Raw genomic sequence first — 27166 nt, forward strand, 5'->3', positions numbered from 1 at the left:
GGCAACAAGAACGCCCAAGAACAGACGCACATATGGATGGGCGGCCAAAAACCTGTGCGACCCACAATTTCCTGCGCCCGAAACGTCACCAACACAGCAGCAATTGCTGCAAACGTCTGAACAGCACGGGCGCAAAGACAGACCGCAGTAAGAAGGAAAACACTGCGGACGACCCGGGAAACCCGAGCCCTGAAAACAGGGAACGAAGGAACCGGATCAACCACAGCGCATCCCCAGGCACGGTACGCCGGCAAACAGCAAAAAGCACAACTGGACAACACAGGGACGCACCCCCCGGCCAAACCAAAACAAGTACCAATACCCAAGAACCCCTCCGGAAAGCAGCCGTCTCGACCGTCGCCAGGACAGAGAAAGGCTGCACACCAATAAAGCTACCACCAGTACCAAAGAGGAGGAAACTGAAACCGAAGGGGCTACCACAAACTGAGGGGAAGAGAAGAAGGCACCCTGAACAAGGACCAGGATGGCTCAGGCGACTCATGAGCAGGCCGGAGGGGAAACAAAACGCGAGAAGACGTAAGAACCGTCATACAGTCTCCAAGACGAAGCTCGCAGGTGGGACACCGTCAACAAAACCCACCTGAACACCATAGAGATGGCGATACCTGCGTCAAAATACCAGACGCGAAGAGCCAAAGAGAAGGCCGAACCAGTCACGGACAGGACCGATTCGGCCTGCTGAAAGAGGCGAAGCCTCAGGAAAAACGCCCCGGGTACGGACACCTATCAAGCAGCGTCTGAAAAGAAGGCCGGGCCGGCCACAGTGGAACCATAAGGACTGTTCTCGTGGGAATGGGCTGCAACTGAGCCAGAACCCGAAGCAACAGCTGGACCGGGAGAAGAGGTACAGGTACCCCCCACCTCGACCAGGCCTGCCGAAAGCCTCCACCGTGAAGTCCTCGCAGGTGGGAAGGGCGCCACAAAACGGGCGACGCCTAGACCACGCCGACCCGAAGAACGTCCATGGCCAGGAGTCCATAAGCCCAACAGAGCCAACAAAACGAATCGGCGACGACTGGCCAACCCACGAAGAGGAATGAACCGAGACAGCTGTCCACCAGGACGCAGGACACACCCCGGACACGAACCACACGGTTAACCAAACCCCCTGTGGTTCCGGCAAGAACACCAGAGAACAGTCCAAACAGAGCTGAATGGTAGAGTTACCTAGTGACCCAAACCCTCCGAAGCGCAAACCAGACAGCCATGAACACCTGAACCGGGCTGTGAGCCCGACGGACAGACAGACTCCATCAACCTCGGCCGACCTGGTGAGCACTGGTCACAAGCCCCAGCCGAGAGACGACCCGTCCGTGAACACATCGAGCGAAGGCTCGGGGAGCCGCCAAGGCACGGAACCCCGAAAACCCCAAAGAGGAAGCTGGTGACGCAGCACCAACACCAGATCCCCAGAGGAACCCAAGGAATGCAAGAGGCGGAAGTGGAGTCTCCGTAGGAACCAACCGACGCCGGAGCCAAACCCGACTCCGCGGGCAGACAAGCACGCCAAAGTGCAAACTCCCGCACAACCGCCCAAGCAACCGCTGAGCAACCCGGGACCCCCTCCTGAACAGCCAAAGGCGGGACCACAGCCACAGTAACACTTCTGGAGGGAAGACAATAAGGGGCCCAAGAGCCTGAAACAAGGCCCAGGTCCGAACCCGGGACGGAAACAGAAGGTAAAACCTCCAGATCACCAGGAAACCAAACCCAGCGATCTGGAAAGAACCATCCCCTGGCGAGCAGACAAGCGGACTGACTGGGAGCCCACTCCAGCCAGTCGTCGAGGTAGGCCAGACACCGAATCTCAGACGCAGACAGGGCACTAAGATCCGGTAAAGATGCAAAGAGTATACAAAGTGCCCTTCACAAAATAGGGAATGCAATAAAAACAGCAAACCTGAAGCCCCACCACCAAAGCATTGTATGACAATCATAAGAAGACATATTATGACACATGACAATCATTATATGACAATATGACAATTATAATCAAAGCATTATATGACAAAGAGTGCTGGGAAGACGGGACACCACGAGAGTAGCTCTCATCCTGTAACTACACTTAGGTAAGTACACATAGGTAATCACCAACCGTGCTAGCCCCAGAAAAACTGGAGAGGAACGTGCCAAGAAGTGACCTGGAGGTCCAGGTCCACCATCCATGCACCCGGCCCTAACAGAATCCGAACAGGAGACAACAGTCCTCCGAGCAGGGCAGAGGATCCAGGGCGCAGACGGAAGTAGTCCAGAAGAACTGCAGACTGGAAAAGCTCATGACTGCAAAGAGCAGACGGGAAAAACTCATGACTGCAAAGAGCAGACGGGAAGCCCAGAAGGATGGGGCGGATCGACCACGCCCCACGCACCCACAAAGAGGAAATGACGAAGCGCAGGGAAGAAGCCCACCCCCGCCAGCTCTGAACCCCCCCAAGGGGGAGAAGCCGTCCTCCTACGCCAGCAGAGGCCGGAAGACAACCCAAAGCGCCCACCAACAGCGGGACCAAGCGAGAGGCAACAGAGCAAGCTGCTCCCCCAGCGCCCAGTCAACAGAGAAGGGAACAGAACCCCTTCAGAAAGAAAAAAGTACACTACCGAAGTCATGAGGAGAGACTACGGGAATGAAACCACACTTCGCTGGAAGAGGAAGTGAGGGGAGACCTGATCACCACATACAAGATACCCAAGGGAATCGACAGGGTTGAGAAGGACAGGATATGTAACACAAGGGGCACACGCACTAGGGGACACAGGTGGAAACTGAGTACCCAAAAGAGCCACAGATAGAATTAGTTTTTTTTTTTTTTTTTTTTTTTTTTTTTTTTTTTTTTTTTTTGAGTGTCGGAATGGGAACGGGAAAGCACTAAGAAGTAATGTGGCGACTCCTCACACAAGTAACGAGGCTGACCCCCATACAATGTCACATGTAGACATGACAGAGCCAAGAGGCACAGGAACCGAATACACCTGTTGACGGACGGTTGAGAGGCAGGACCAAGGAGCCAGAGCTCAACCCCCACAAGCACAACTAGGTGAGGACATATATTGTAAAAGCACAAGCCGCCGACTAGTGGCAAAGAGCACTACGCCGGCCAGGCAAAGAAGGCACAAAACTGCATCAAAAGGCCCACCTCGACAGCAAAACCACAAAGTCCCAGCACAACCACAACATGTGCCAAGACCCAAAAAGCTCAGTCTGCAAGCCAGGAAGACCCCGGAACCCCAAAGGCAGAACCGGGTCACACGAGGAAACAAAGTCCCCTGAACCCACAAAAGGGGCCCAAGAGGAAGAAACCTCCAGAACGAAACCAAGGAAACCCAAAGGAACCCAGAATCGAACCAGGGGGAGCCCAAACCACCACATTTGCCGGCGGAGAACACCACTAAAAGGCAAAGCACAGACCCCAGCAGAACGCCCTGGGAAAACGGTCCCAACAGACCGAAAACCGAGGGGCAAGGTGTGGAGCAAGCATACCAGCCAGGGGCACTGAGCCTAAACCCAGAGGCTCAGACCCAAAATCAACACCCAAACGTTCCAGAGGAACAGGCAACGGCAAGAAAAACACCAGAAACAAAAGAAACGACAACAGGAGAACAAAAACCCTGCAAATTTTTGAAAACTCACCAGAGACGCTCGCTCGCACACCCAGACGCATGTAAACAAACCGCAACGCCGCCCTGGTGGCCACGCCGGGAAACCGGCAGACGAAAATGGCGCCAGAAGGGGCTGTGACTGACGCTTAATACACAAAAACACGCCAGCAAATGTGGGAAGCTAGCAGACTGGAAGGCGAAAAACGACGCCCAACAGCAGAAAAACCCCTGAAGGGGCAAAACCGCCCCAGAACTGCTAGTAGGCATCCCCCACAGCCCCGGGAACCAACAACAGAGGCCCCGGGGCAGAGCCGGCCTCCAAGCCCTCCGCCCTGAAAGAAAAGCAAGAGCCCATGGGAAAGGCAACAAGAAAGGGCCGCTGGTAAGACCCAGAAGCCTTGGCAGGAGGCACAGGCTCAAACCTCCGTCCCCAACCCGAACGGGGCATCCCCCGAAAAACCGCCCGAGTCTCTGCCGCAACTGAACCCCGCCCCGACCCAGAAACACGCAGACGGTCCGGAGCCGGGAACATGGAGAGAAAGGGGCGAGCAGCACCTAACCAAACGGGGCGGCCACGGGGCATTCGAGTGGGAAACCAACCTAGCATGTTGCAGCAACCTAACCTAGCTTGCAACACGGATGCCGCCTGTACTCTGAACAGTAATAAAATCAGGAGAGTACTGGAGAACAAGCAGAGAATCACTCGCAAGACTCCGGGTCAAGGTGTCAGTGACCCAACAGGCAGCATGACGGAGGTAAAAATGGCGACTGTCACCCGGAGACAAGGGAACAGCAACCAACGATCCCGTACAAGACGGGTTGGAACCCGGAAGACACATTCAATGGTCCCCCGAGCCCAGACGGGTTTCCAGGGCCCGTAGGGTAACAACTACGGGAAGCCCGGGCAAGGTGTACCTAACCGGTTAAGAAACCCAAACATAACAAGAGGGTAGATTATAGCACTGAAAACCCCCGAGACGTGTACAAGCACGGGGGCCTAGCAGAGGGCCGCCAAACACTACCAGTGGAACTATAACCACCTTAGGCAGACCCCCACCAGGCAAGAATATGAAAAACAAAAGAAAAACCCCGCAAAAGTACACCGTCTCCAGAGGCAACAGAAAACCGGCCGCCGCTTAGGTGGCAGGCTGCGCAACACCTTGACGCCCTAACCAGCACAATACCAATCCCTACCCAGGGCCAAACAAGGGCCCCAAGCCCCAGCTGGCCCCAAGGGCGAGGCAAATGCCGAGCAGCAAGAACCCTCTACGGGAATGGTTCCCGAACGCCCCAGGGAAGATAACCCTGTAACGCAAGGGCAGTACTCACAGGGCGCTTAGGGAAGTCAGCCACTAAGCACATGCAGCCCTGGCACTGATGAAGTACTCCTGGCCACCGCACACCACAACACACGGCAGTGAACGCCACACAAGGCAAACACCGCCTAGGAAACTGAGGCCAGAGAAGCGTCAATCCCGGTTGACATTAGCGAACGAACTGAGCTTGGCAGCCGGCGCGGTAGGTCCGGGGCTCCCCCCTCCCCCTCCGGGGTGGGGAGGGCTGCGCGGACGATTGGCGCGGCAGTAAAGTGTGATGTTTGCTTGTTTGCTTGTTTCCTTGGGATTGTAGGGAGTTTTCTACCTCTCTGTTCGGTTTTTGTTGTAGTTTCTTACCATGTGGGGTTTGTTTTGTTACGCCTACCTTTCTGGGTGCCTAACCCCCGGTCGATGGCAGATAAGGAAAAACCCCCAACCATATGGGGTTTTCCAGGGCCATTGCTCCCTGAAACCTCTCTGAAGGGGCCAGGTTCTGGCGCTGGTCCCTGGTAGGTCTGAACTCCTTAGCTAATGTCCCGGTCTAACATAACACACATTAGCCCGATAAGCTCCAGGGAGCCGTAGGGGCTCCCCACAGAAAAGCTAGGTTAGGTAGGTTAGGTAGGTTAGGTAGACGAAAAAAACATTAATTCATGAAAACTTGGCTTATTAGGCAAATCGGGCCTTGAATAGTAGGCTGAGAAGTGCGTTCTGGCTATTAGGTACGACATATATATATATACATATATATATATATACATATATATATATATATATACATATATATATATATACATATATATATATATACATATATATATATATACATATATATATATATACATATATATATATATACATATATATATATATACATATATATATATATATATATATAAACTGAAAACTCACACCCCAGAAGTGACTCGAACCCATACTCCCACAACTGGTATGTACAGGGACGCCTTAATCCGCTTGACCCATCACGACCGGACATAAGGAAGTGATAGCCGAGGCTAAATGAACACTTCCCCGCGGCACTCGGATGGTAATCTTGGGCATAGCATTTTATCAAATCACCTCAAATCACCTCAGTTGTATATAGTCCTGGGGACCATTCAGGCTTGTTTGCATATATATATATATATATATATATATATACTTATATATATATATATAATATATATATTATATATATATATCCAATCAGCGACAGGCAGGCAATGGACAAGCAGTTTGCCGGTTTACCGGTGGCGGTAGCAGGTGTGCCGGTGTGCTGGATACGTTTTGCTCTCTGGGCAAAACGTTTAGGAGATATTTGGTGAACGTATCTTCTATATTATCTTTTGTTGTTACGTACTTTGTAGGGAAGAGCAGGCTCAATCTCTCTTGAAAGAGATTATCGTCACAATACATATATACATATATACATACATACATACATATATATATACATATATACATACATATATATATACATACATATATATATACATACATATATACATACATATATACATACATATATACATATATGCATATATATATGCATATATATACACACACACACACACACACGTCCCCGTGAGCGAAAAGACACTGCCGGAGGTCGTAGTCCTAAGGACCCAGGTTCGATTACCGGCAGAGGCAGAAACAAAGTTTACACAGTTTTGCGGTGGCAGCAGCGGTGTCAAGTAATGACACCGCCACCGAAGACACGATGATATAACGAATGAAGGATTTTTCTTGAAAATAAAAATTCTCCTGAGAATTAATTTTACGTTATATGACAAAGAGTACTAGGAAGACGGGACACCACGAGCATAGCTCTCATAATGTAACTACACTTAGGTAATTACACACACACACAGTACTGTACAGTATAATTATACTAGGCCTAAGACAAATTATGGGTGGTTGTTGCCTTCTACTCAGGACATCTGGAAAATTACTTGTACAAAACTGTGTGCGTGCGTGTGTGTGTTACCACAGTCCATATTTTGTACTACCATCTATAGCAGCTTTAGGCTTTATCATTTTTGGATGATGTGTACATTAAATAAAAGTGATTATTTTTATCCACCACGATCAACGTGTCTAGGACGAGAGCTCGAACAACCATACAAACTGTCCAGCGAGTTCTGTATGCACCCCATCATCACTATTACTACATGACAATTCAGAATGCACTGAATCTACTCATACATGCATTCACAATACTACTCACACCTTAAAACTCCTGAAGAGTTGTTTGATACTTTCATGCTTCAGGTCAAATTGCATGGTACCCCAATTTAGTGCACTTGGCTATAACATTGAAGAATGCCTTTCAATAAAGATCTACTTGTTTTAATACATATACAGGTATCAGATAGAAGAGTACCTAAGGTACAGCTAAGCACCCTCCTCAGAAAAGAGCTTTGCATATACAGAAGACAGACTAAATCTAGCAAGAGTGAGGTGCTGTATTACAAGATAAGAATTTTTAATGATTTAGCCCTTTGGAATTGAAGAATTTGATATCCAGTCACTCAGGTGTCAGACAGTGCTCGAGATTGTACTTTCAGGCATCAGAGGCTGCTAGTCTTGGGATTTAATTTTGTTTTAGTAATTCTGGGAGTTCATTTATGAGAAATCATTTAAACTATTACAGAAAAACAAGTTTAAATTGGTTCTTTACTACTACATTATATTCTCGTGACAAAAAAAATAAGTGCAGAAATTTTTCATTTTAAATTTGCTGCAAACCAATTTTTTTTTTTTTTTTTTTTTTTGGGGGGGGTCACTATATGCTGTTGACTTACAGAAAATGTTAACAATCAGTTGGTTTTTCCATGGGGTATCGAGGAATATCACAAGGTTATGAAATCGGTAGCTACAGATTTAACACCAATACTGTACTTTGTTTACCAGATTTGCATCTGCTCCATTATCTTATCTATATGTACTCACAGTACTGTATTAATGTTGAATTAATATTATCTACCCGTATCAGTAAAATAATCTGCTTATGAACAAATTCACAAGGGCCGTGATGAGGGTTCAAACTTACATCAGAGAGGATCCCAGACGCACCTTAATCTACTGTGGCCACAATATGGTTAAAAGAATTGCAACCGGGAGTTCTACCGACCCTCACACGGATCCTGCAGTCTCTCCGAGAGAGAAACCAGGGTGTTAGGCTTCATACCTCTTCCTCTCAGAAGTAGGTTCAAACTCTCATCAAGGCCCTTGTGGATTTATTCATTTTATGCATCATGCTATTGTGATTTCTGAGTAATAATCTGCTAATACCCTTCTGGTTTCTGTTCTCTCCCCATCATCACCCTACACTTAGTGGAAATGAATTTTAGCAGCCATTTATCTGTTCACTCCTTCAGCTTATCTATGTTCTCTTCAAGTACTAAACCATTCACAACTGTAACAGTTGTTAGCTCATATCCTCTGCAAACATTGACATGCAGAAATTCATCCCCTCAGCCATGCTATTTTCAGAAATCAGTAACAGCAGAGGCCAAAAGACTGACTCTAGATGGATCACATGCATTTCCCATGAAATCCAAAAATATTCCACTAGAAATTTAATCAATGTTATATTGTATTGTAGATGCTTCTGGCCTGTTATATAGTGTTATCCCTTTATGCAACTTGGCTAGTGCAACACCTTCCCCAGCCTAGTGAGTAAATACAAAGAAAAATAGGCAGACTTACGGCAACTTCCGTGACAGGCCAAGTAGGTCTTGTGTTGATATGTAGACTGGAAATGTCAAAGTCTGTACTCTCTTCTATTCCTCCCATGTGAGGTTCAAGGGGACTGATGTTTAGGTCAATTGGTGTCACTTTTACTCTCACCTACAAAAACAATATACTTACTATTAAACATTTCACACCACTACCACTCCAATCTGTTATCTTGCTCTATCAAATTTTACTAAAGAAATTACTTGTTACATTCCATGTAGGGTGACATGGAATGTAAACAAGGTATATCTGTAAGGTATATAACACAGTTTATTTACTTGCCTTCCAACATGTTATAGAGTAACAGTTGTAAAGAATGAGTTTCCAGCACTGAGAATAATAAATGCTAATAACAAAAGTAACAAATGTTACTTTTACTACCACTAATAACACCAAGAAAAGTTTACTTTAGTATCCAGTGAAGTCTCACCTGTAAGGGCTTTATCACTGCCCTTACATGCAAATTGTTAACTGCTATTAAATCATTCTCTTCTTAATGTTTCACTACATCATTGTCAGAACTGTGTTCCTCACTATCAATATGCTATTAAATTGCTGCCTTATAAATTGGAGGATAATTCTCAGTACACCTTCAAGATTGACCTTGGCAGTCTTAAAGGTGTTGGCAACCTCCTGAGGGACAAGCCGTTGTGACCGAGTCACAACAGCATGACTCGAGATATGATATCTAATAGATACATCAGAAAATAGTAGTCCAGTACAGACCACAACGTCATCATTTCTTCATTTTCCGATGTGTTGTTTGGATATTAAGCCAATAAGGTTTTACTCCAGGCACTAGAAAAATACATTCACTTACAAATTTAATTCCACATGCACACTCATGTAATTTCTGGGGGAAGCCCCTTGCACTCCCTGGAGCTACTGTAGTGATAAAGTACCAGACTACTAGGTGCCATCAGGTGCAAAGTTCTTATTGGCCTACCAGGGACCACGAGTCAAAACCTAGCCTCCTCAGGGGTGCAGCAAGCAGTGGCATTATGAAAAATTTCTCCCCCAGAAAGACAGCAAAACAAAACAGACCACTGCTTGGTTCAAAACTATACCATTGCTTGGTTCAGAACTATACCACAGCCTCAAAAGCTGTGGTATGGTTTTGAACCTCATACTGTTGCCGTGAAGAAAACTGTAGGTGGAACACCTGCAGTCTTCTTCATGGTGACAGTAGGAGGTATCTTGGCATACCTTCCACTGTTTTCTGTCACTTCATCATCGTTCTTCAGTTTCAAAATGGGATGTTCTGTCGTTTCTTTCTTGGCATCTTATGCTGAATACTGTCACCTCTTATCGTGTGGCGTTGGCGAAGCCGCTCCAGCTTGCCTTCAGGGTTCATACCTCTTTGGCCCCATTTTGCAACTGTTCTTGAGCATTGTTTCACCTCCAGCCCACTCATGAACCACCTGAGCCTGCCTGGTTCCTTGACAGTTTTTTTTTTCATCCACTCAGTTTACCGTGGCACCTTCGGTCCGGGAATGTTTTTAAAAAATTATTGATGCTTTCTCTAGCTTCTGGTTGTCGGGTGGGTAAGCTTCATGCTCTCCTGTGAGGCTTGGGTTTTTATGCCTTTGGCCCTGGTGGGCATTTTGTTCTTTTGCAGCTGCCACCTTTTCTGGCGAAGATTGAATCGGTTGGCTTCTGGAGGGATTCCTTGGTCGTGGAAGCTTGGTCAGTTTGGCCGGGGGGAGGGGGGGGGCACAATGTGCTTTGTCGGCTTTGTGCTGCTATCTTTCTGCCACTGTTTCTGTTTGTGTAATCCTTTTAAGTTGACCCAGTTTCCCCAGTTGCCTGTTCCATGGCTCTCTATTGTTCAAGTCATCCACAGTGTCATTAAATCTAGCCACCCTGTTGTCTACCCTCATGTCCATATTGTGCACAAACATGCCACACTGTTGTTTTTGCCAACAAGACATGGGCCAATATTCAGGCGCAGGGGTTTGGCACCACGGTATCTTGTGAACATTCCCGGTCCTCAATTGGCTTGGGTCAAGTGTCGTGGATGTTGGTCTCCTCTTCATCTTGATATCTGCAGTGCATCATCCTGATACAGTAAGAGCCCTTTTCTTCCTTCTCTGTGGGTAGATAGCTTCAGGAAGACACAAGGGACTTCCCCAGAAAAATTGCGTTCTGTTTAACGAGATACAAATTTTAGGGCGAGACCCGGTGGCGCCCTGACACCCGGTCTCCGTCAGGGTGTCGGGGTAGTTTCCATCATAACTGGTGGTGGAGCAGCCAGCTAACATAGTCTGCCTCCACCATCAGGGGGAGGGGGGGGTGGCTAGCTCGTGCTAGTTTCACAAATTTTCAATAGTTTGTTTACATTCTTCAGGAGTTCATTAGTTCAATTTATATTCATTAGGCTGGTTTGAGGCTGAGGTATGGTTCTTGAATTATGCAGCGACATGTTTTGTTTTGCCAACATTCTGGTTGCTTTTCCTTGTGAAAGTCTTATAAAAGTAAAATGTACAACTTTAGTCTGCCTTCATAGCACATCTCTGATCTCTTCTTGTAATTTGTATTATTATCGTTTATTATTATCATCAGACATAATAAGTACCCAGGACAGGCTTGCAACATGGTAGTACAAGCTCTTAACCCCTTAACTGCGTTGCCTCCAAATGTGACACCCCCACAGTGCGCAGGAAATAAATTCTCTGGAAAAAATTCTTTTTTCTTTTTAAAGTGTCAAAAACCCTTCCCTCAGTATGGGTATGTAAAAAAAAAATCGAAATTGTACTTACTTTGGCTGCTATGGGGTCCGGAAGTTGGGGCGTGACGTCATCATTCCCCGTGCGCCCGTGCCGTAAGCTCTCGGGGGCGGTGGGGCGCTCGGGGCGGGGTGCGCGAGTTGCCGCAAATATATTTTCGTTCATTTTTTGCGCACCTTTCCAAATACATTTTCATTGTTTTTATGTGCCAATCCAATGTATAATGAACACGTACACTATAATATCGCAGTACAACATCCGTACTGTCCGTAGACACTGTGTTACGTGCATGAAACTTGGGCGCACATATGCAGCACATATTTACTATGTATCATGCTAATTTGTGTATATATACAATCTATTTACACACTATACACTGTCACACACTATATACATTCACCATCAACACATTCAGAACACCGCGTAGCAGCTGCTTCATATGGGCCAATAGCAGCTGCCTCGTATGGGCCAATATCAGCTGCCTCGTATGGGCCAACAGCAGCTGCCCCGTATGGGCCAACAGCAGCTGCCTCGTATGGGCCAATAGCAGCTGCCTCGTATGGGCCAATAGCAGCTGCCTCGTAAGGGCCAATAGCAGCTGCCTCGTATGGGCCAATAGCAGCTGCCTCGTATGGGCCAATAGCAGCTGCCTCGTATGGGCCAATAGCAGCTGCCTCGTATGGGCAAATAGCAGCTGCCCCGTATGGCCAATAGCAGCTGCCCCGTATGGGCCAATAGCAGGTGCCCCGTATGGGCCAATAGCAGCTGCCTCGTATGGGCCAATAGCAGGTGCCTCGTATGGGCCAATAGCAGCTGCCCCGTATGGGCCAATAGCAGCTGCCTCGTATGGGCCAATAGCAGCTGCCTCGTATGGGCCAATAGCAGCTGCCGCGTATGGGCCAATAGCAGCTGCCTTGTATGGGCCAATAGCAGCTGCCTCGTATGGGCCAATAGCAGCTGCCTCGTATGGGCCAATAGCAGCTGCCTCGTATGGGCCAATAGCAGCTGCCTCGTATGGGCCAATAGCAGCTGCCTCGTATGGGCCAATAGGAGCATTTGACCATGAACACATTCAGAACACCTCGAGTGAGAGCAGCCTCACCCAGCCAGTCTCACTCACTCCAACATCTTACTCGCCAACATTGTTCCTCCCACCATATTATTATAGTTCTTATTACACATGTTCTATATACCTATCTACATGTTTTATTTACCAGAACTATGGAAGTAAGCCGGTATTGTGTCCAAACAGTACAGTGGCCACCATACACTGCATGAAAAATCACACAGCAGACGACGCTACGATTACGTCACCTCCCTCACCGAAATAGCTCCTCTCAACATTCTCCTGTTGCTGTTCTTACACTATATACACACACTATATATACCCATGTACATATGTGTTGCCCATAGCGAACCACCAAGCTAGTAATGTTATATTATCATTGCAATATGGAAGTTGTAGTTAAGGACCTGGTGACTCTAGTGGGAGCCCTGAGGACAGAGTTGGACTTTCTGCGGGAGGAGGTGCGTCAGCTGAAAGAACAACGAGAAGTAATGAAGGAGGAGACCAGCAGTAAAGGGACCTCGTCTTGGAGAGTTGTGAAAGACAGGGGCCTTAAGAAGACTTTGATAAAGCCGCCTTCAAACGCCATAGCAACTTCTAATTCATTTGACGTTTTGGAGGACGAGTGCTGTGGAGAGACTGTGGATCGCGCAAAAGGGAAAGCAACGAAGAGAAAGGAAGCGCAGGCCCCTCAGAAAGTAAAGGAAGTACCTAAGCAAACATTAGTTGTGGGAGATTCCCAGATAAGGTATTTGGATAGAACGTTTTGTGCTAGAGATAGGGGGAACAGGTTAAGGGTTTGCTATCCCGGAGCTGGCATTGGTGATATTATAAACAACATGAATGATATTATGGCTGGTAATGGGAACAATCCCATTATTTGCATTAGCGTGGGAGGAAATGATGTTGGTCGAGTTAGGAGTGAGGAACTGATTCAGAGGTATAAAACAGCCATAGAGTTAGTTAGGAGCAAGGGAGGAATCCGATCATATGTGGCATTCTTCCAAGAAAGGGAGTGGGAAATGAATGGATATCGAGGGCACTTGGTGTCAATTGCCGGCTGGAAAGATATTGCAAATCAAATGCAATATCTTTCATAGACAACTGGGAACACTTCTATGGAAGAAATGAAATGTATGCTCGTGATGGGGTGCATCTATCGAGAGCTGGGTTGTTGCTGTTGCGAACTCGTTAGAAGAAGTGGTTAGAGGTGTTTGTTTGGGTTTAAACTGTAGTAGATAGAGGTATGGGAATTGATTTGGAGGAAGGAGGTAATAAAAGTATGTGTTTGTGGGAGAAAGGAATTGGCAAAATGATCAGGGAAAGAGAAGGTCCGCAAAAAAACAATTCACTTAGGGTATATTACACTAACAGTAGAAGTCTAAGAAATAAAATTAACGAATTAAATGCTCTTGTCTGCACAGAAAAAAATAGATATTATTGCACTTACCGAAACGTGGATGAATGTAGAAAATAGAGAACTATTAGCTGAATATCAAATATATGGATTTAAACTATTTCACACAGATAGATATATTAGACGAGGAGGTGGAGTAGCCATATATGTTAGGGACAATTTGAAATGTAGTCTCAAAGAGGGAATCAAAACAGAGCCACACACAGAAACTATTTGGATTGAATTAAACGAAAAAGCTAATAATATTATAATAGGAGTAATATATAGGCCACCAAATTTAGACAGAATGGAAGCAAAGCATCTATGGGATGAAATATCTAGAGCATCTAGATCTAACAGTATTTATGTCATGGGTGAATTTAATTTTAGCGGAATAAACTGGTTGAACAAAACAGGGAATAGTGAAGCAGAAGATTTTCTAGAATTAATTGACGATTGCTTTCTTACGCAACACATTAAGGAACCAACACGGGAAAATAATATTTTAGATTTAGTGTTAACTAACAGGGAAACGCAAATTAATGACATCGAAATAGGGAGTGAGCTAGGGAGCAGTGATCACAAAGAAATCAGATTTAGCATAGAATGGAATAGACCAGTAGGAGAAAATTCTGTTAAAGTGCCAGATTTTCGAAAAGCTGATTTTAATAGCCTAAGAAATTTTTTGGGTCAAATTGATTGGAAAGTCTTGGGTATGGGGTGTGGGCCGGTCTTGGAGCGAGACATGAACCCAGCGATAGGTGACTTAAATGGGGATTTCGATGTGGATTCAATATATAACTTATTTAAGAATATTCTAAACAAAGCACAGGAACGTAGTATACCATACAAATTGAATAGATCGAATACTAATGACCCAAAGTGGATAACAAAGAATTTGAAGAACCTTATAGGTAAAAAGAGAGCTTGGTACAAAAGGATTAAAAATGGGGAGGTCACTTTAGAACAGGAATTCATACAACTGGTTAGAAATGTTAAAAAAGAGATAAGGAAAGCAAAAAGAAACTATGAAGTTCGCATAGCAGGGCAAGCAAAGACAAATCCTAAAGGGTTTTTTCAGTTATATCGTACTAAGACTAGGGAAAGGATAGGTCCATTAAAAAACTGAGACAGGTCAAATAACAGATAGTGATGAAGAGATGAGTAGTATTTTTAATAAATATTTTGTATCTGTATTTACTAAAGAGGAACTTAACAATATGCCTTCAGCCGAACAAGTCTATGTGGGTGGGGACGAGGACAGGTTGACGAGTTTAGCAGTTACCAGGGAGGATGTTCTTAAACAAATAGTAAAACTCAAACCAAACAAATCCCCAGGGCCGGATGAAGTGTTTGCCAGGGTGCTTAAAGAATGCAAAGAGGAGCTTTGTGACCCACTGTCAACCATATTTTATAAATCAATAGAGTCAGGCAGAGTGCCAGAGTTTTGGAAAGTTGCTAATGTGATACCAGTTTTTAAGAAAGGAGATAGATCACTTGCGTCTAACTATCGACCAATTAGCCTAACGTCTATTGTGGGAAAGTTACTCGAATCTATAATAGCAAATAAAATTCGTCTTCATCTTGAAAAACATAAATTAATAATTGAGTCGCAACATGGTTTTATAAATGGCCGTTCATGTTTAACAAATTTGTTATCTTTTTATTCTAGCATTGTTGAGGCAGTTGATAGTGGTAAGGATTGCGATGTTGTATACCTTGACTTTAGCAAAGCTTTTGATACAGTGCCACATGAAAGACTGATTAAAAAGATAGAGTCTCATGGTATTGGGGGTGCTATATTAAGCTGGATTAGGGCATGGCTATACCAAAGGAAACAGAGAGTTAGTATAAATGGAATCAAGTCAGAGTGGGAAAATGTTGTAAGTGGAGTGCCTCAAGGCTCTGTCCTGGGACCTCTGTTGTTTATAATATATATAAATGATTTAGATTCAGGTTTGAGTAGCAACATTTGCAAATTTGCCGATGATACGAAAATCGGTAGGGAAATTAATTCGGAGGAGGACTCACTATCACTTCAAGTTGATCTAGATAGGGTTTTGAAATGGTCAAAGGATTGGCAGATGCAGTTTAATGCTGATAAATGTAAAGTTCTGAGGTTAGGTAATGATGATAGAGTTACAAGATACGAGCTAGATGGTGTTGTGATTGCGAAGTCGGATTGCGAAAGGGATCTGGGAGTTATGATTAGTAAGAATTTAAAACAAAAGGATCAATGCATAAATGTTCGTAATAAGGCAAATCGGACACTTGGATTTATTAATCGCAGCGTTAGTAACAAGACACCTGGTGTGGTTCTCAAGCTATATCTTGCTCTAGTTAGGCCCCATTTAGATTATGCAGTTCAGTTTTGGTCGCCATATTATAGAATGGATATAAATTCACTTGAACGTGTCCAGCGTAGGATGACTAAGTTAATTCCCCAAATTAGAAATCTTTCATATGAAGAAAGATTAACAAAGCTTAAGTTGCATTCACTGGAAAGGCGAAGAGTTAGGGGTGACATGATAGAGGTTTACAAGTGGATGAATGGACATAACCGGGGGGATATTAATAGGGTATTAAAAGTATCAACTCAGGACAGAACACGAAACAATGGGTATAAATTGGATAAGTTTAGATTTAGGAAAGACTTGGGTAAATACTGGTTCAGTAACAGGGTTGTTGATTTGTGGAACCAATTGCCGCGTAACATTGTGGAGGTGGGGTCCCTCGATTGTTTCAAGCACGGGTTGGACAAGTATATGAGTGGGATTGGGTGGTTATAGAATAGGAGCTGCCTCGTATGGGCCAATAGGCCTTCTGCAGTTACCTTTGTTCTTATGTTCTTATGTTCTTATGTAGTATGGTGAGCAAAACAAGAGTGGCAGCCACACACACACAATGAGGCTACCTCAATTATCGCCCTCCCTCATCAAAATTCCTCCTTCCACAATACTACGCACAACGCTAATTATAACCACAATCCTGCTATTATCACAATCCTGGTCACTAATTCCTGTAAATGAATAATTGACCACACGTTTATTTTGAAAAGGAACCTAAGAAATCATTTGAAGATTCCTAGATGAACGAAATAATGCTGTGGTGCTGTGGCTAGCGCTGTGAACATCGTGAACAGCATTGAATCACTGATATTTGAACATTGTACCCAGTCATTATCACACTCAGGCTCTAATATAACACTATCATAACTAAATAATACAAGTTATATATATATTTTGGCATTATTAGGCGATGCTGTGGTCACATGCTGAACAGCAGTGCTGTGCGCTCATGCTGCGAGCGCCAGCCTTGGTTGCTCACACACTACTGAGGCTCCCACACCCGGGAATGTGGACCACGATTTTTTTTAAAGATGGCGTCTGTTTACAAGAGCCCTGAGGAAGCTGATGTGAACCCCATGTAGCCGCGGGAGTTTTGAATGGAACGTGAAAAATACAAATACCCGGAGGCGCGTTGCGCAAACCAGACGTGAGCCTGCAGGCGCGTTGCGCAGTTTAAGGGTTAAGAGACAATTGTACCACTGCTAAAAATCACACTAATGCAATAAAACATTTGAGAGTAATAACACAAAAAGAGAAGACATGGCATATTACCTAACAAAAGCTGCCTTTTCAGTAAAGCAAGCTTGAACAAATACAAAATTAACAGTTACATTGTACAGTACTCATAATGACTTTCTTCATTGTGTGTTGTAAACTTGGCACTTCCAACCAATTGCAACCATATTTTGGATTACTTTTGTAAATGACAAAAAAACTGGTGAATGCCATCTGACAGCAATGCCTTTACACCTTAACCCTTAAACCGCGCATATCATACATATATGATATCAGTGACAAAACCGAAACCGCGCACATCATTTATATATGCTTTCGTGTCTAGCGCTATAATTTAAACGCCCCGCCTGGGATAGGGGCAGCTATAGTGCAGCCACGACCAATAGTTGCCAGATGCCACCTAGAAAAAAATCCAGGCCAACATTCTTGGGTGTTTGAGCGTCAGTATTGAGCAAGCCACCAAGGCTGGCGCACGCAGCACGAGCTCACAGCCCCGTTGTTCAGCTTTTGACCACAGCATCGCCTACAAATGCCATAATGTATATGATACTGCTATTATTTAGCGATGATAGTATTATAGAAGACCCCTGACTGTGATAAAACTGACCAGGATTCTGATAATTGCAGGATTGTGGTGATATTTAGCACTGTGCGCCATGGAGGGAGAAGTAATGCTGTGGGAGGGAGGGTGGTGGCGTTGTCTTCTGACTTTGTGTGGCCACCTTTTATTGACTGCACTCACCATACCAGCTTAGTGGTTCGCTATGGTGAACACAAATGTAGATACTTATACCTGTATATAACGTGTTTATAGTGTGAGATAACAGCAAGAGGAGTAGGTTGAGAACCGCCATTTTGGTGAGGGAAATGCGTGGTCTGCACGACTTGTCATGTTTACTGGTGGCCACTATGGTCTTTGGGCACCATACCAGCTTATTTGTACAGGTATGGGGAATAAAACAGGTAGATACTTATATATAATGTGTGTATATAGCGTAATAACACCACAAACAATATTGTTGGAGGAGAAATATTAGTGCGTCTGGCCTTGAGGGCGGCCTTCACCAGCCGACTGTGTGAATAGCTACATCTTTGTGCCTTTACTCACCATACAAGCTTAGATGTACAGTTATGGTGAACAAAACATGTAAATACGTATATATAACGTCTGTGTATAGTGAATAAATGCAAAACAGCATTGTGGGAGGAGAATGAGGGCGAGTGAGGTGTTGTTGAGGGAGGGAGTGGCTGGCTGGTGTGTGGCAGTCACTCCTCGTTGCTTTTTGACTCACAAGACCAACTTAGTAGTTCGTTATGGTGAACAAAACACGCAGATACTTATATATAACCTGAGTATATAGTGTAACAGCAGCAAAACTATTTGTTTATTGTTTTATGAACATAATTGAATCACTAGTATGCACACCATAATTTTTGAGTACAGCGATGGTTCACACATTTTATTATATAAATATACCACAATTCACTGTATGGAATAATATTACTGCAAAAAAACTAAAAAAAAATCAGAGACATTGAAATAATTAGGTAATAATATATTTGTGGCAACTGCCGTCTGACAGCTCGGGCGGAGTAGACCTCGTCTGGCGAAGGCTCTTCCAACGCCCCTTTTTTGCCACACTTCCCTACCCTATTGCGGCTAAAATATGCCACCTACAATTTTTTTGTTATTTTTTCCGTGATCAGGGAACAAAAATGAACACTTCTATAAGACGAAAGAATTTTTTGGATTTTTTTTTTTGTTGTGCCTGTGGGTGTTAATTCCATTAGGGCCCCTAGCGGTTTGAGGGTTAAATTTAGAGAGGGGTTCCAGACAATAAGAGAAATGGTCTTTCCAGAAACAATAACCTCACACCTTGGTCAATAATGAATTCAATTCAAATTCTCACACATCTTCTAATACTTACATTCTTATTTTGGTACCTCCTCTTGAAGAGCATCACAGGATCATTGTAAAGGGTGGATTTACAGAGCCGCAGCTGTACCAACGAGTCCTTCACCAGCCACCCTTGGTCAACTCGTTCAAACCCACCATATGAGCCAAAGTGATCTATTTGTGGTTCAGGAAGACTGCTCACTGATGGTAAAGAAGTTTAAACTGAACAGAATTTGTAATAATGAAAACAAAATACAGTACCATAAAAAGGAAACTATACAAAGTTGCCTTTACAAAGATGAAATTTTAGACTGCAACAAGCATTGACGACTCAAAACTGAAGGCATCACACCCGGTGATATTACCTATATCAAAACATGAAGCTTTAAACAATTAGGAAAGTTAGAATTAATACTGTGTTACCTTATGGATAAGTCTGTGCCATGCTAGGAAAGAAAGATTAAAAACAAAAAAAATTATTATACTACAAAATAGCAGTTCAAAGGTGGAGAGAAGAAAGGGTTAACATTGCTGCTAACACACTTGTAGTCTGGTCCCTCACTATGCACCTGAAGTAAGGGAAGGAGTATGTAAAGATTTTTCTCATATGGCAGACTTGGCATAGCATGTTCATTAAAGAACAAGATCAGTGTTCATTGGGTGGGAAAATATGACAAATACCAATGGACACATTCACCAAATGTGCGTGCGTAGGTCTGCATTAACAAATATTCCTGGAAAAATTTAGGGTAAACAGTGTCAAGATTATTGGATATACTTTTCCATGTACATTCGATGACAAAGTTATGACTGGAGATCAGTGTTAACTGTTGAAAACCAGTACAGGACCTATTAAACTAATACAGTACACAGATGAAAGGGAGATTACAGTATTATATATGTGAATAGCATTGGAACAGTTGGCGAGAACAGCAAGCCATGGTGGCCCAGCAAGAGACTTTCTGAATGGGAGATGGAGGATGCAGAGGTTGGTTTTATCAAGAACACCTGTAAAGGCTCTCAGACCACATGGACTGCATGTCTATGTCCAATGCACAGACAAGTATCTTGTATTTAGCATGAAATGGTGCAATTTATTCAATAACAGAAGATATAGTCAATGCTACGATATTAGTTAGATGTTGCACGATTTGGTAGATGACTATTTGATCCATGACAATGATAAAGGCTGAGAAATTTGTGGACAGCTGATTATTGCAAACATTTGGGCCATATTAGTCATGCAGGTTCTGATGACAATTGAGTTATATATACTCAACTAGTGTCAGTCTGTTGCCCCACTGTGAGACCTACTTAAATTTGGTTCATTGCTTTCCCAGATAGGAGATGCATGTAAATTCAGTGCCTGCTGTGAAATATATTACAGTATTCTGATGGGCAACAATGTTTCCAAAATTTATGCATATAACTTAAATGCTGGCTTATATATATTAGCTGCCAAGATTCAGTGCATCCTGAGTAATATATTATAGCATTTTTGTGAGGGAATGGAAATTCCCTCAGCTAGTTTTACTAGATTAGGCTAGAGTGTAGGGTGCACTCTAGACAAGAAGTTTTCAAACTACCAGTACTTGTGTGATGTTGGATGAAAGCTTATGCTAAGTACCATCGTTTAAGACTAGCCATGAGTCTTTGACTGCTCTGTAGAGAGTTACAGAATTTAGTCTGTTTTCTGAGAAATGGGACTTGTGAGAGTGAGTGTGGTATAAAAGGGTACTTGCACTCACTAGCCAACTGTTTTATGGGAGGTGGGGGGACAGGGGGGGGGGTGAACGTCGCCTCCCTCACCTAGGCTTCCCCCGCCTTGTGACGTCACAGGACGCCTCAAGGCATCTCACCTATGATTCGTCTAGGCATCTCAGCCTTGAGGTGATGTTTAGGCGTGAACGGCTGTAATTGGAAGCGGCACGATAGGCTGTGCCGGCTTTGTTCTGATTGGTTAAGACAAGGTGGGGGGGGGAGAAAGACAGGCATTTTAAGTTTCACTGGCCCGCCAAATCAGGAGTCTAGAGAGGGCGAGCAAGCGGACTGGATGCCCAGGAAGATGGGGGGGTGGCGTGTCTGCCACCTCCACGCCTGTTATCGCTGTGTTATCTTCATTACCCATCACGCACGGTAATCCTGCCACTGTGGATCGTGTCTGGATCCAATTTGCGTGATCTTGTGCCAAGGAGTAAGGAAAGAACTGTGTAAGACTCTAGCAGACAGTGCTCACCCATGAGGCACCAGGCAAGCCTCAGATGTGTTGCTCACATCTGGTGTGTGTTATCCTGTCTTGATAACTGGCAAGTGGTGGAATCGGGCAGGGCCTCCCAGTGTTCAGGAGGGTCCTAATGTAATATTCAGGAAATTACAGGCCCTGTTGGACTTTGAAATTCCACCTTGCCATGTCCACCATGTTGTGTCACCCGCCATTATCACACCCGGTGTATGAGTGAGCCATGCTCATGGTGTGTGTGTGTGTGGGTGTGAGTAAAATTCCACCCACGTTATCTACGCCTGAGGCTCCAGCATGAGGTCTCGGCTACCCCGTGCCGCACCACTCCGTGGCCAGACACCGTGGGGCCACACGATGACTACACCCTGGCCACACCGGCCACACCGTGCGCCCCCTCCTCCAAGGCAAGGCGCCACGACTGCCTCGCACTCCTCATGGCCACCCCCTTAGGGCCATGGGGTGGCCACACATGCTTTGGCCACACTCCCTAGGGCCACACCTAGTCGACGCACGTGGGAGCGAGCTAGGTGTTTTTCTGCAGGTGAGGCTGTGACCGGGGAATGTATGTAAAGTGGTAACGTGAGTACTCATTATTATGCAATGTATGCAGTGTCTCTGGACTGATGTTAATTCCGATACCAGCTGCGTTGTCCCCAACCCGTTCTCGCAAATTTAATAAGTCAATATTGACTTATTAACTACGTGCATAGGTGATATACTAAACATAATAGATACCCTTAAAAAGATTCATAGAAAACACCGACCTTACCTAACCTTGTTAGTATGTTAAGATAAGCATCTTATTGCTTCGTAATTACAATTATTACCTAACCTATAATAGGTATAGGTTAAGTAATAATTGTAATTACGAAGCAATAAGATGCTTATCTTAAGATACTAACAAGGTTAGGTAAGGTCGGTGTTTTCTATGAATCTTTTTAAGGGTATCTATTATGTTTAGTATATCACCTATGCACGTAGTTAATAAGTCAATATTGACTTTACGAATTTGCGAGAACGGGTTGGTTGTCCCATAGCGCCTGCCAGGCGAGGGAAGCAGCTGAGAGGCAGCTGTCTGTACTGACGTCAAGGTGACTGTTGTGACATGTGGGGGTATACAAAGAACCACACATGTAAATGTATATAGATATATTTTGTGTGTAGACTGACTCAAGTATGTAAACCGGTCAGTGTAGATATTTCTACCATACAAGTGATTGTTGATCTGTCGATTCAATATATATCGTTCAGAGTCAAGATTAATGCCATGTTGCCGCATGTTAATTATATCATTGCAGAGGTAGGCAGGCCAGTGAAGTAGGGTTGTCAGTGGACACCCTGAGGTCTGTATAATTATGTATAATTTCTCTAGTGATATTTTATTATATGTAAATTTATGTGGATGCATGATGGGTAAGCTATTTGATTTATGATCATTGATTAGTGTGTACCATTTCCATGTGTTTCATTTGCATGTATATTATTATGGTGTTGTGTGGTGAGTCAGAAATTGTGATTGCTGACTGACTGCATAGTGATGTCATTAGCATGTGGTGTATCCTGACGGCATCATTATGTTTGTATGTTTGGGCAGTGTTCTTGTTTGGAATACGTTATATTACTGCCCTAGGCAGTAATATAACGTGTTAGTCAGCCTAATATAACGGGACCTAAGGGAGCCGGTCTGCCGAGCGGACAGCACACTGGACTTGTGATCCTTTGGTCCTGGGTTCGATCCCGGGCGCCGGCGAGAAACAATGGGCAGAGTTTCTTTCACCCTATGCCCCTGTTACCTAGCAGTAAAATAGGTACCTGGGTGTTAGTCAGCTGTCACGGGCTGCTTCCTGGGGGTGGAGGCCTGGTCGAGGACCGGGGACACTAAAGCCCCAAAATCATCTTGTGATAACCTCAAGATAGGCACTGTGGTGTTGATTTAAGGAGGTCCCTTTAATTATTCAGGGGGAATTCACAGTCCTTAATGACAGAGTAAGCAATTGGTTGGTTAATCTGCCTAATTATGAAAATTAGTGCCAGCTGTCAGTGTAGCGACGGTGTCTTATATTAACGTAAATTGTTTTGCTAGAGTAGTGATTCCACACAGTAGTTCCTTGCAACTGTTGCAAGATTAGAGGGGGCAGTAATGTAGGTATACTTCTGTGTTGCCAAACCGTGTCATTACTGTAAGGGTACAGTAATTACCGTGTTGCAGAGAGCTGCAACCGTGTGTGGGCTGTGCATTTATGTTGTTATGCCACTAAGTGTGACCTATGTAACATGGGGTTACTTTGTGTTCTTTAAGTTGGGTTGATGACTTAAGGAATAACTGAGAGTTAGTTAAGGGGTAATTAACAACATAAGGGTTGCACATTACTTAATGAGAGAGAGCTGTTAAGGGAAACAGTGTTGAGCTTGTTGAGATACGTTTCAGGTGCAATTAATTGTCTGTGTGACTAATTGACCACTCTAGCTAATTATGTAATTAGCATTCTCATCATGAATTCACAGTGGGGAGGAACTGTGAAGGTCTGGCAGTATTTGTGTTAACGTAATTTGCTCCAGTCAGTTGCTGACCAATGCCCAGTAAATAGTATATAAAGGGTTTACCACCCTGCATCGTGACTGGAGGCGGTACAATATGGTCCAGAAGCTTACAGGAATTCCCTTGTAAGCTTGGCTCTACAGTACTTTATATGCAGCTTTGCTACCATCCTCCCCCAGATGAGACTGCTAATAATGTGGAAAAAGATGCCATCTACAGCAAATATTACAATAGGGCTTTCTATCAAAAGAAACAGTAAATCATTAATAATAATGATTTCTGCCCTCTTGAATTGCACATTTGAATTAAATATTTCACTTATATTTAAGGCAAGGACTGAGGACCAAGTCAAAGTTCCTTTCTTCCAAGAGGGCTGCGACTGGGCCCATCAGTCCATTTTGAAGCAAGGATCACAATCCTCTTGTGCTTTTTGTTGAACAGGTGCCCATCTTTGTATACATTGTATATGTACTAAATTAATCCTAAGATTACTTCCTCAGGCCTAGGGCACATCAAGTTGCATAGTTAATGTTCCAATTTTTTTGGCCTACTATTTGAAATACTGTATTCCATTAGTACAAAAACTTTTTTGGGGTACAACAGTATATCATTGTAAGTTTGATCAATAGTTACATTAAGTACAGTATTATTTTTTTTAGAGGATGGGTTGCATTCATCAATTATGAATTGAACAAGTTCAAATTATTTTTTTTAACTAAATTTACACTAGCAACATCATAGTTATTTGTTAAAGATTTGAATGCATTCATATAAAATGTTATCGATTGCTAAATACATTGGAATTAGCACTAACAGGGCTGGTGCAATGCCAAGCTTAGGGGGAAAAAAAAAAAAAAAAAAAAAAAAACAAGAATAAGCCATGCAAATACAATTGCTAAAAATATTTGTTAGCTACATTGAAAATTATTAATACATAGACCAAGTGAGTAAACTTACCTGCATCAGGAATTTTGCGTGGTGCTATATTCGTCTCCCATCGTCTGACAACGACAGCTCGATCGTGTAGCCCTGGCCTTGGCTCCAGAATGATGCAAACACAGTAACGATACTCAACCTGCCAAAACAGGATGTCAATATAAACAAAGGAAAGGAGCTTTTGAAAACCTAAGCTTTTCCACATGGGATATTCAGTCTTTCTTGAGGAGTACATTAGGACAGAATCCATGTAATTACTGATCAAGGAACGACTTAGTATGCATGTAGGTCTTGAAAGAAACATAACTGGTGATAAAGTTTACAAATACGTACAACGTCGTACACATGATCATTGGCTGTCACAATATGGAACAGTACAACAGTACAATGCAGTACTCTACTTTCATAAGTATTTTAGAAATTAAAATACAACAAACCTTTGGATAATGCAACTCATACAAAAATTTTAATTCACACCTAAAACATGAGCAAAACACTGAATATGTACAGGTGCATCCTTGTGATATAACCAAATAATCAGCCAACACTTACCCCTGTGGCAACATTTCCAGACGACTTCCCCAGTAAACAAACAAACAAAAAACTTAATATTTTCCCTTTGAAAATTATAGAAAATTAAAAAACAGGAAAAATAGTACAATAACTTTGCTTATCGGTGTTGGTCTGGTACATTCATGAAAATGTGCTCGATACTATATTTTTCTACCAGCAGCTGCATTAAGCCAGGAAAGTTTGTATGAACACTTAACATTGCACACATTATCAAGGAATTACTGTACTGTATATTGTAAATTAAATGTATTCTGCAATTTTGTTACACTATTAATTTTTATGAAAAGTATGTGATTTACACACAGTGTCAATGTCTTACTATTTTATGTTCTAAACACTTTGGCGGCCCCAGCCCGCCAGCCCTCAACTAGGCCCAGTGGGTCCCAGCGTTTCACGGGAGCGCGCGGGAGTTCTGAAAAGTGTATACTCTCTTCAACTTTGTCACCTCAATTCTCGTCCAGGGTTTTTCAATTTGGTATCATTGTGTTTGCAATAGAATTCTCTACACGACTAAAGACATATAAACTCCAAAAGCCCGGCGTACCATCCACAACAGAGAAAGTGAGTGCGCGTGTTACCCAGGAGCGCATAAAAGCGATAAAATGTGTACACTCCTTTCACGTTTGTCACCTCAATTCCCGTCCTAGGTCTTTCATTTTGGTAACATTGTGTTCGCAATAGAATTCCTTACAGGAGTATATGCAAATATAAAGTCCAAAAGCCAGGCATACCACCCACAGCAAACAGAGAAAGTGACGTAGCATAATCCCAGCGAGCGCTAATAAAATGGTATACTATTTTCAACTTTGTTACCTCAATTCTGGTCCTAGGTCTTTCATTTTGGTATCAATGTATTCGCAACGAAATTCCCTACAAGAGTATATGCATATAATATCCAAAACCGCTGTGCGCCCCTCCCGAAGCCGCCGCCAATCTGCCGCTGAAAATGACACAATGCTGCGTCGTTCCCTGGATCGCATCTACTAAAAAAATGACGCAATGCTGCGTCGTTCCCGGACGAAAATGTTAATTTACACTTTCACGCTTTGGGAGAGCGAGCATTTCTCCTACCCTAGTGGTTTTGGACATTCTGCGGGAGCTCGCAGGAGCGAGGAGCGAGCACGCGGTAATACTGAAAAGTGTATACTCTTTTCAACTTTGTCATCTCAAATTCTCATCCTAGGTTTTCCAATTGATATCAATGTGTTCACAACAGAATTCTCTACACAATTAAATGCATATGAAGTCTGAAACCCTAGCGTACCACTCACACAAAACAGAGAAAGTGAGAGCAAGTTACCCGGGAGCACTAAAGAGCAATGAAGTATGTACACTCTTTTCACTTCGGTCACCTCAATTCTCGTATTAGGTATTTCATTTTTGTATCATTGTGTTTGCAATAGAATTCCCTACAGGAGTATATGCATATATAAAGTCCAAAAGCACGGTGTACCACCCACAGAAAGTGACAGCACGTTACCCCAGTGAGCGCTAATATAAAATGGGTTTGCTCTTTTCAACTTTGTTACCTCAATTCT

General features: G+C 43.7%; 1 protein-coding gene across 1 annotated transcript in view; it reads right to left on the reverse strand.

Moving 5' to 3' along the window:
- Positions 1-27166, reverse strand: part of LOC138364518 (putative glycerophosphocholine phosphodiesterase GPCPD1 homolog 2) — a 118928-nt gene that overhangs the window by 20902 nt on the left and 70860 nt on the right. The window contains exons 4-6 of the mRNA XM_069324170.1: positions 25077-25194; positions 19373-19542; positions 8643-8783 (exon numbers count right to left, since the gene is read on the reverse strand). Coding sequence (XP_069180271.1) covers positions 8643-8783; positions 19373-19542; positions 25077-25194 — 429 coding nt within the window. The remainder of the gene's footprint in view (positions 1-8642; positions 8784-19372; positions 19543-25076; positions 25195-27166) is intronic.

Source organism: Procambarus clarkii, chromosome 13 (assembly GCF_040958095.1).
Source record: "Procambarus clarkii isolate CNS0578487 chromosome 13, FALCON_Pclarkii_2.0, whole genome shotgun sequence".
NCBI lineage: Eukaryota > Metazoa > Arthropoda > Malacostraca > Decapoda > Cambaridae > Procambarus > Procambarus clarkii.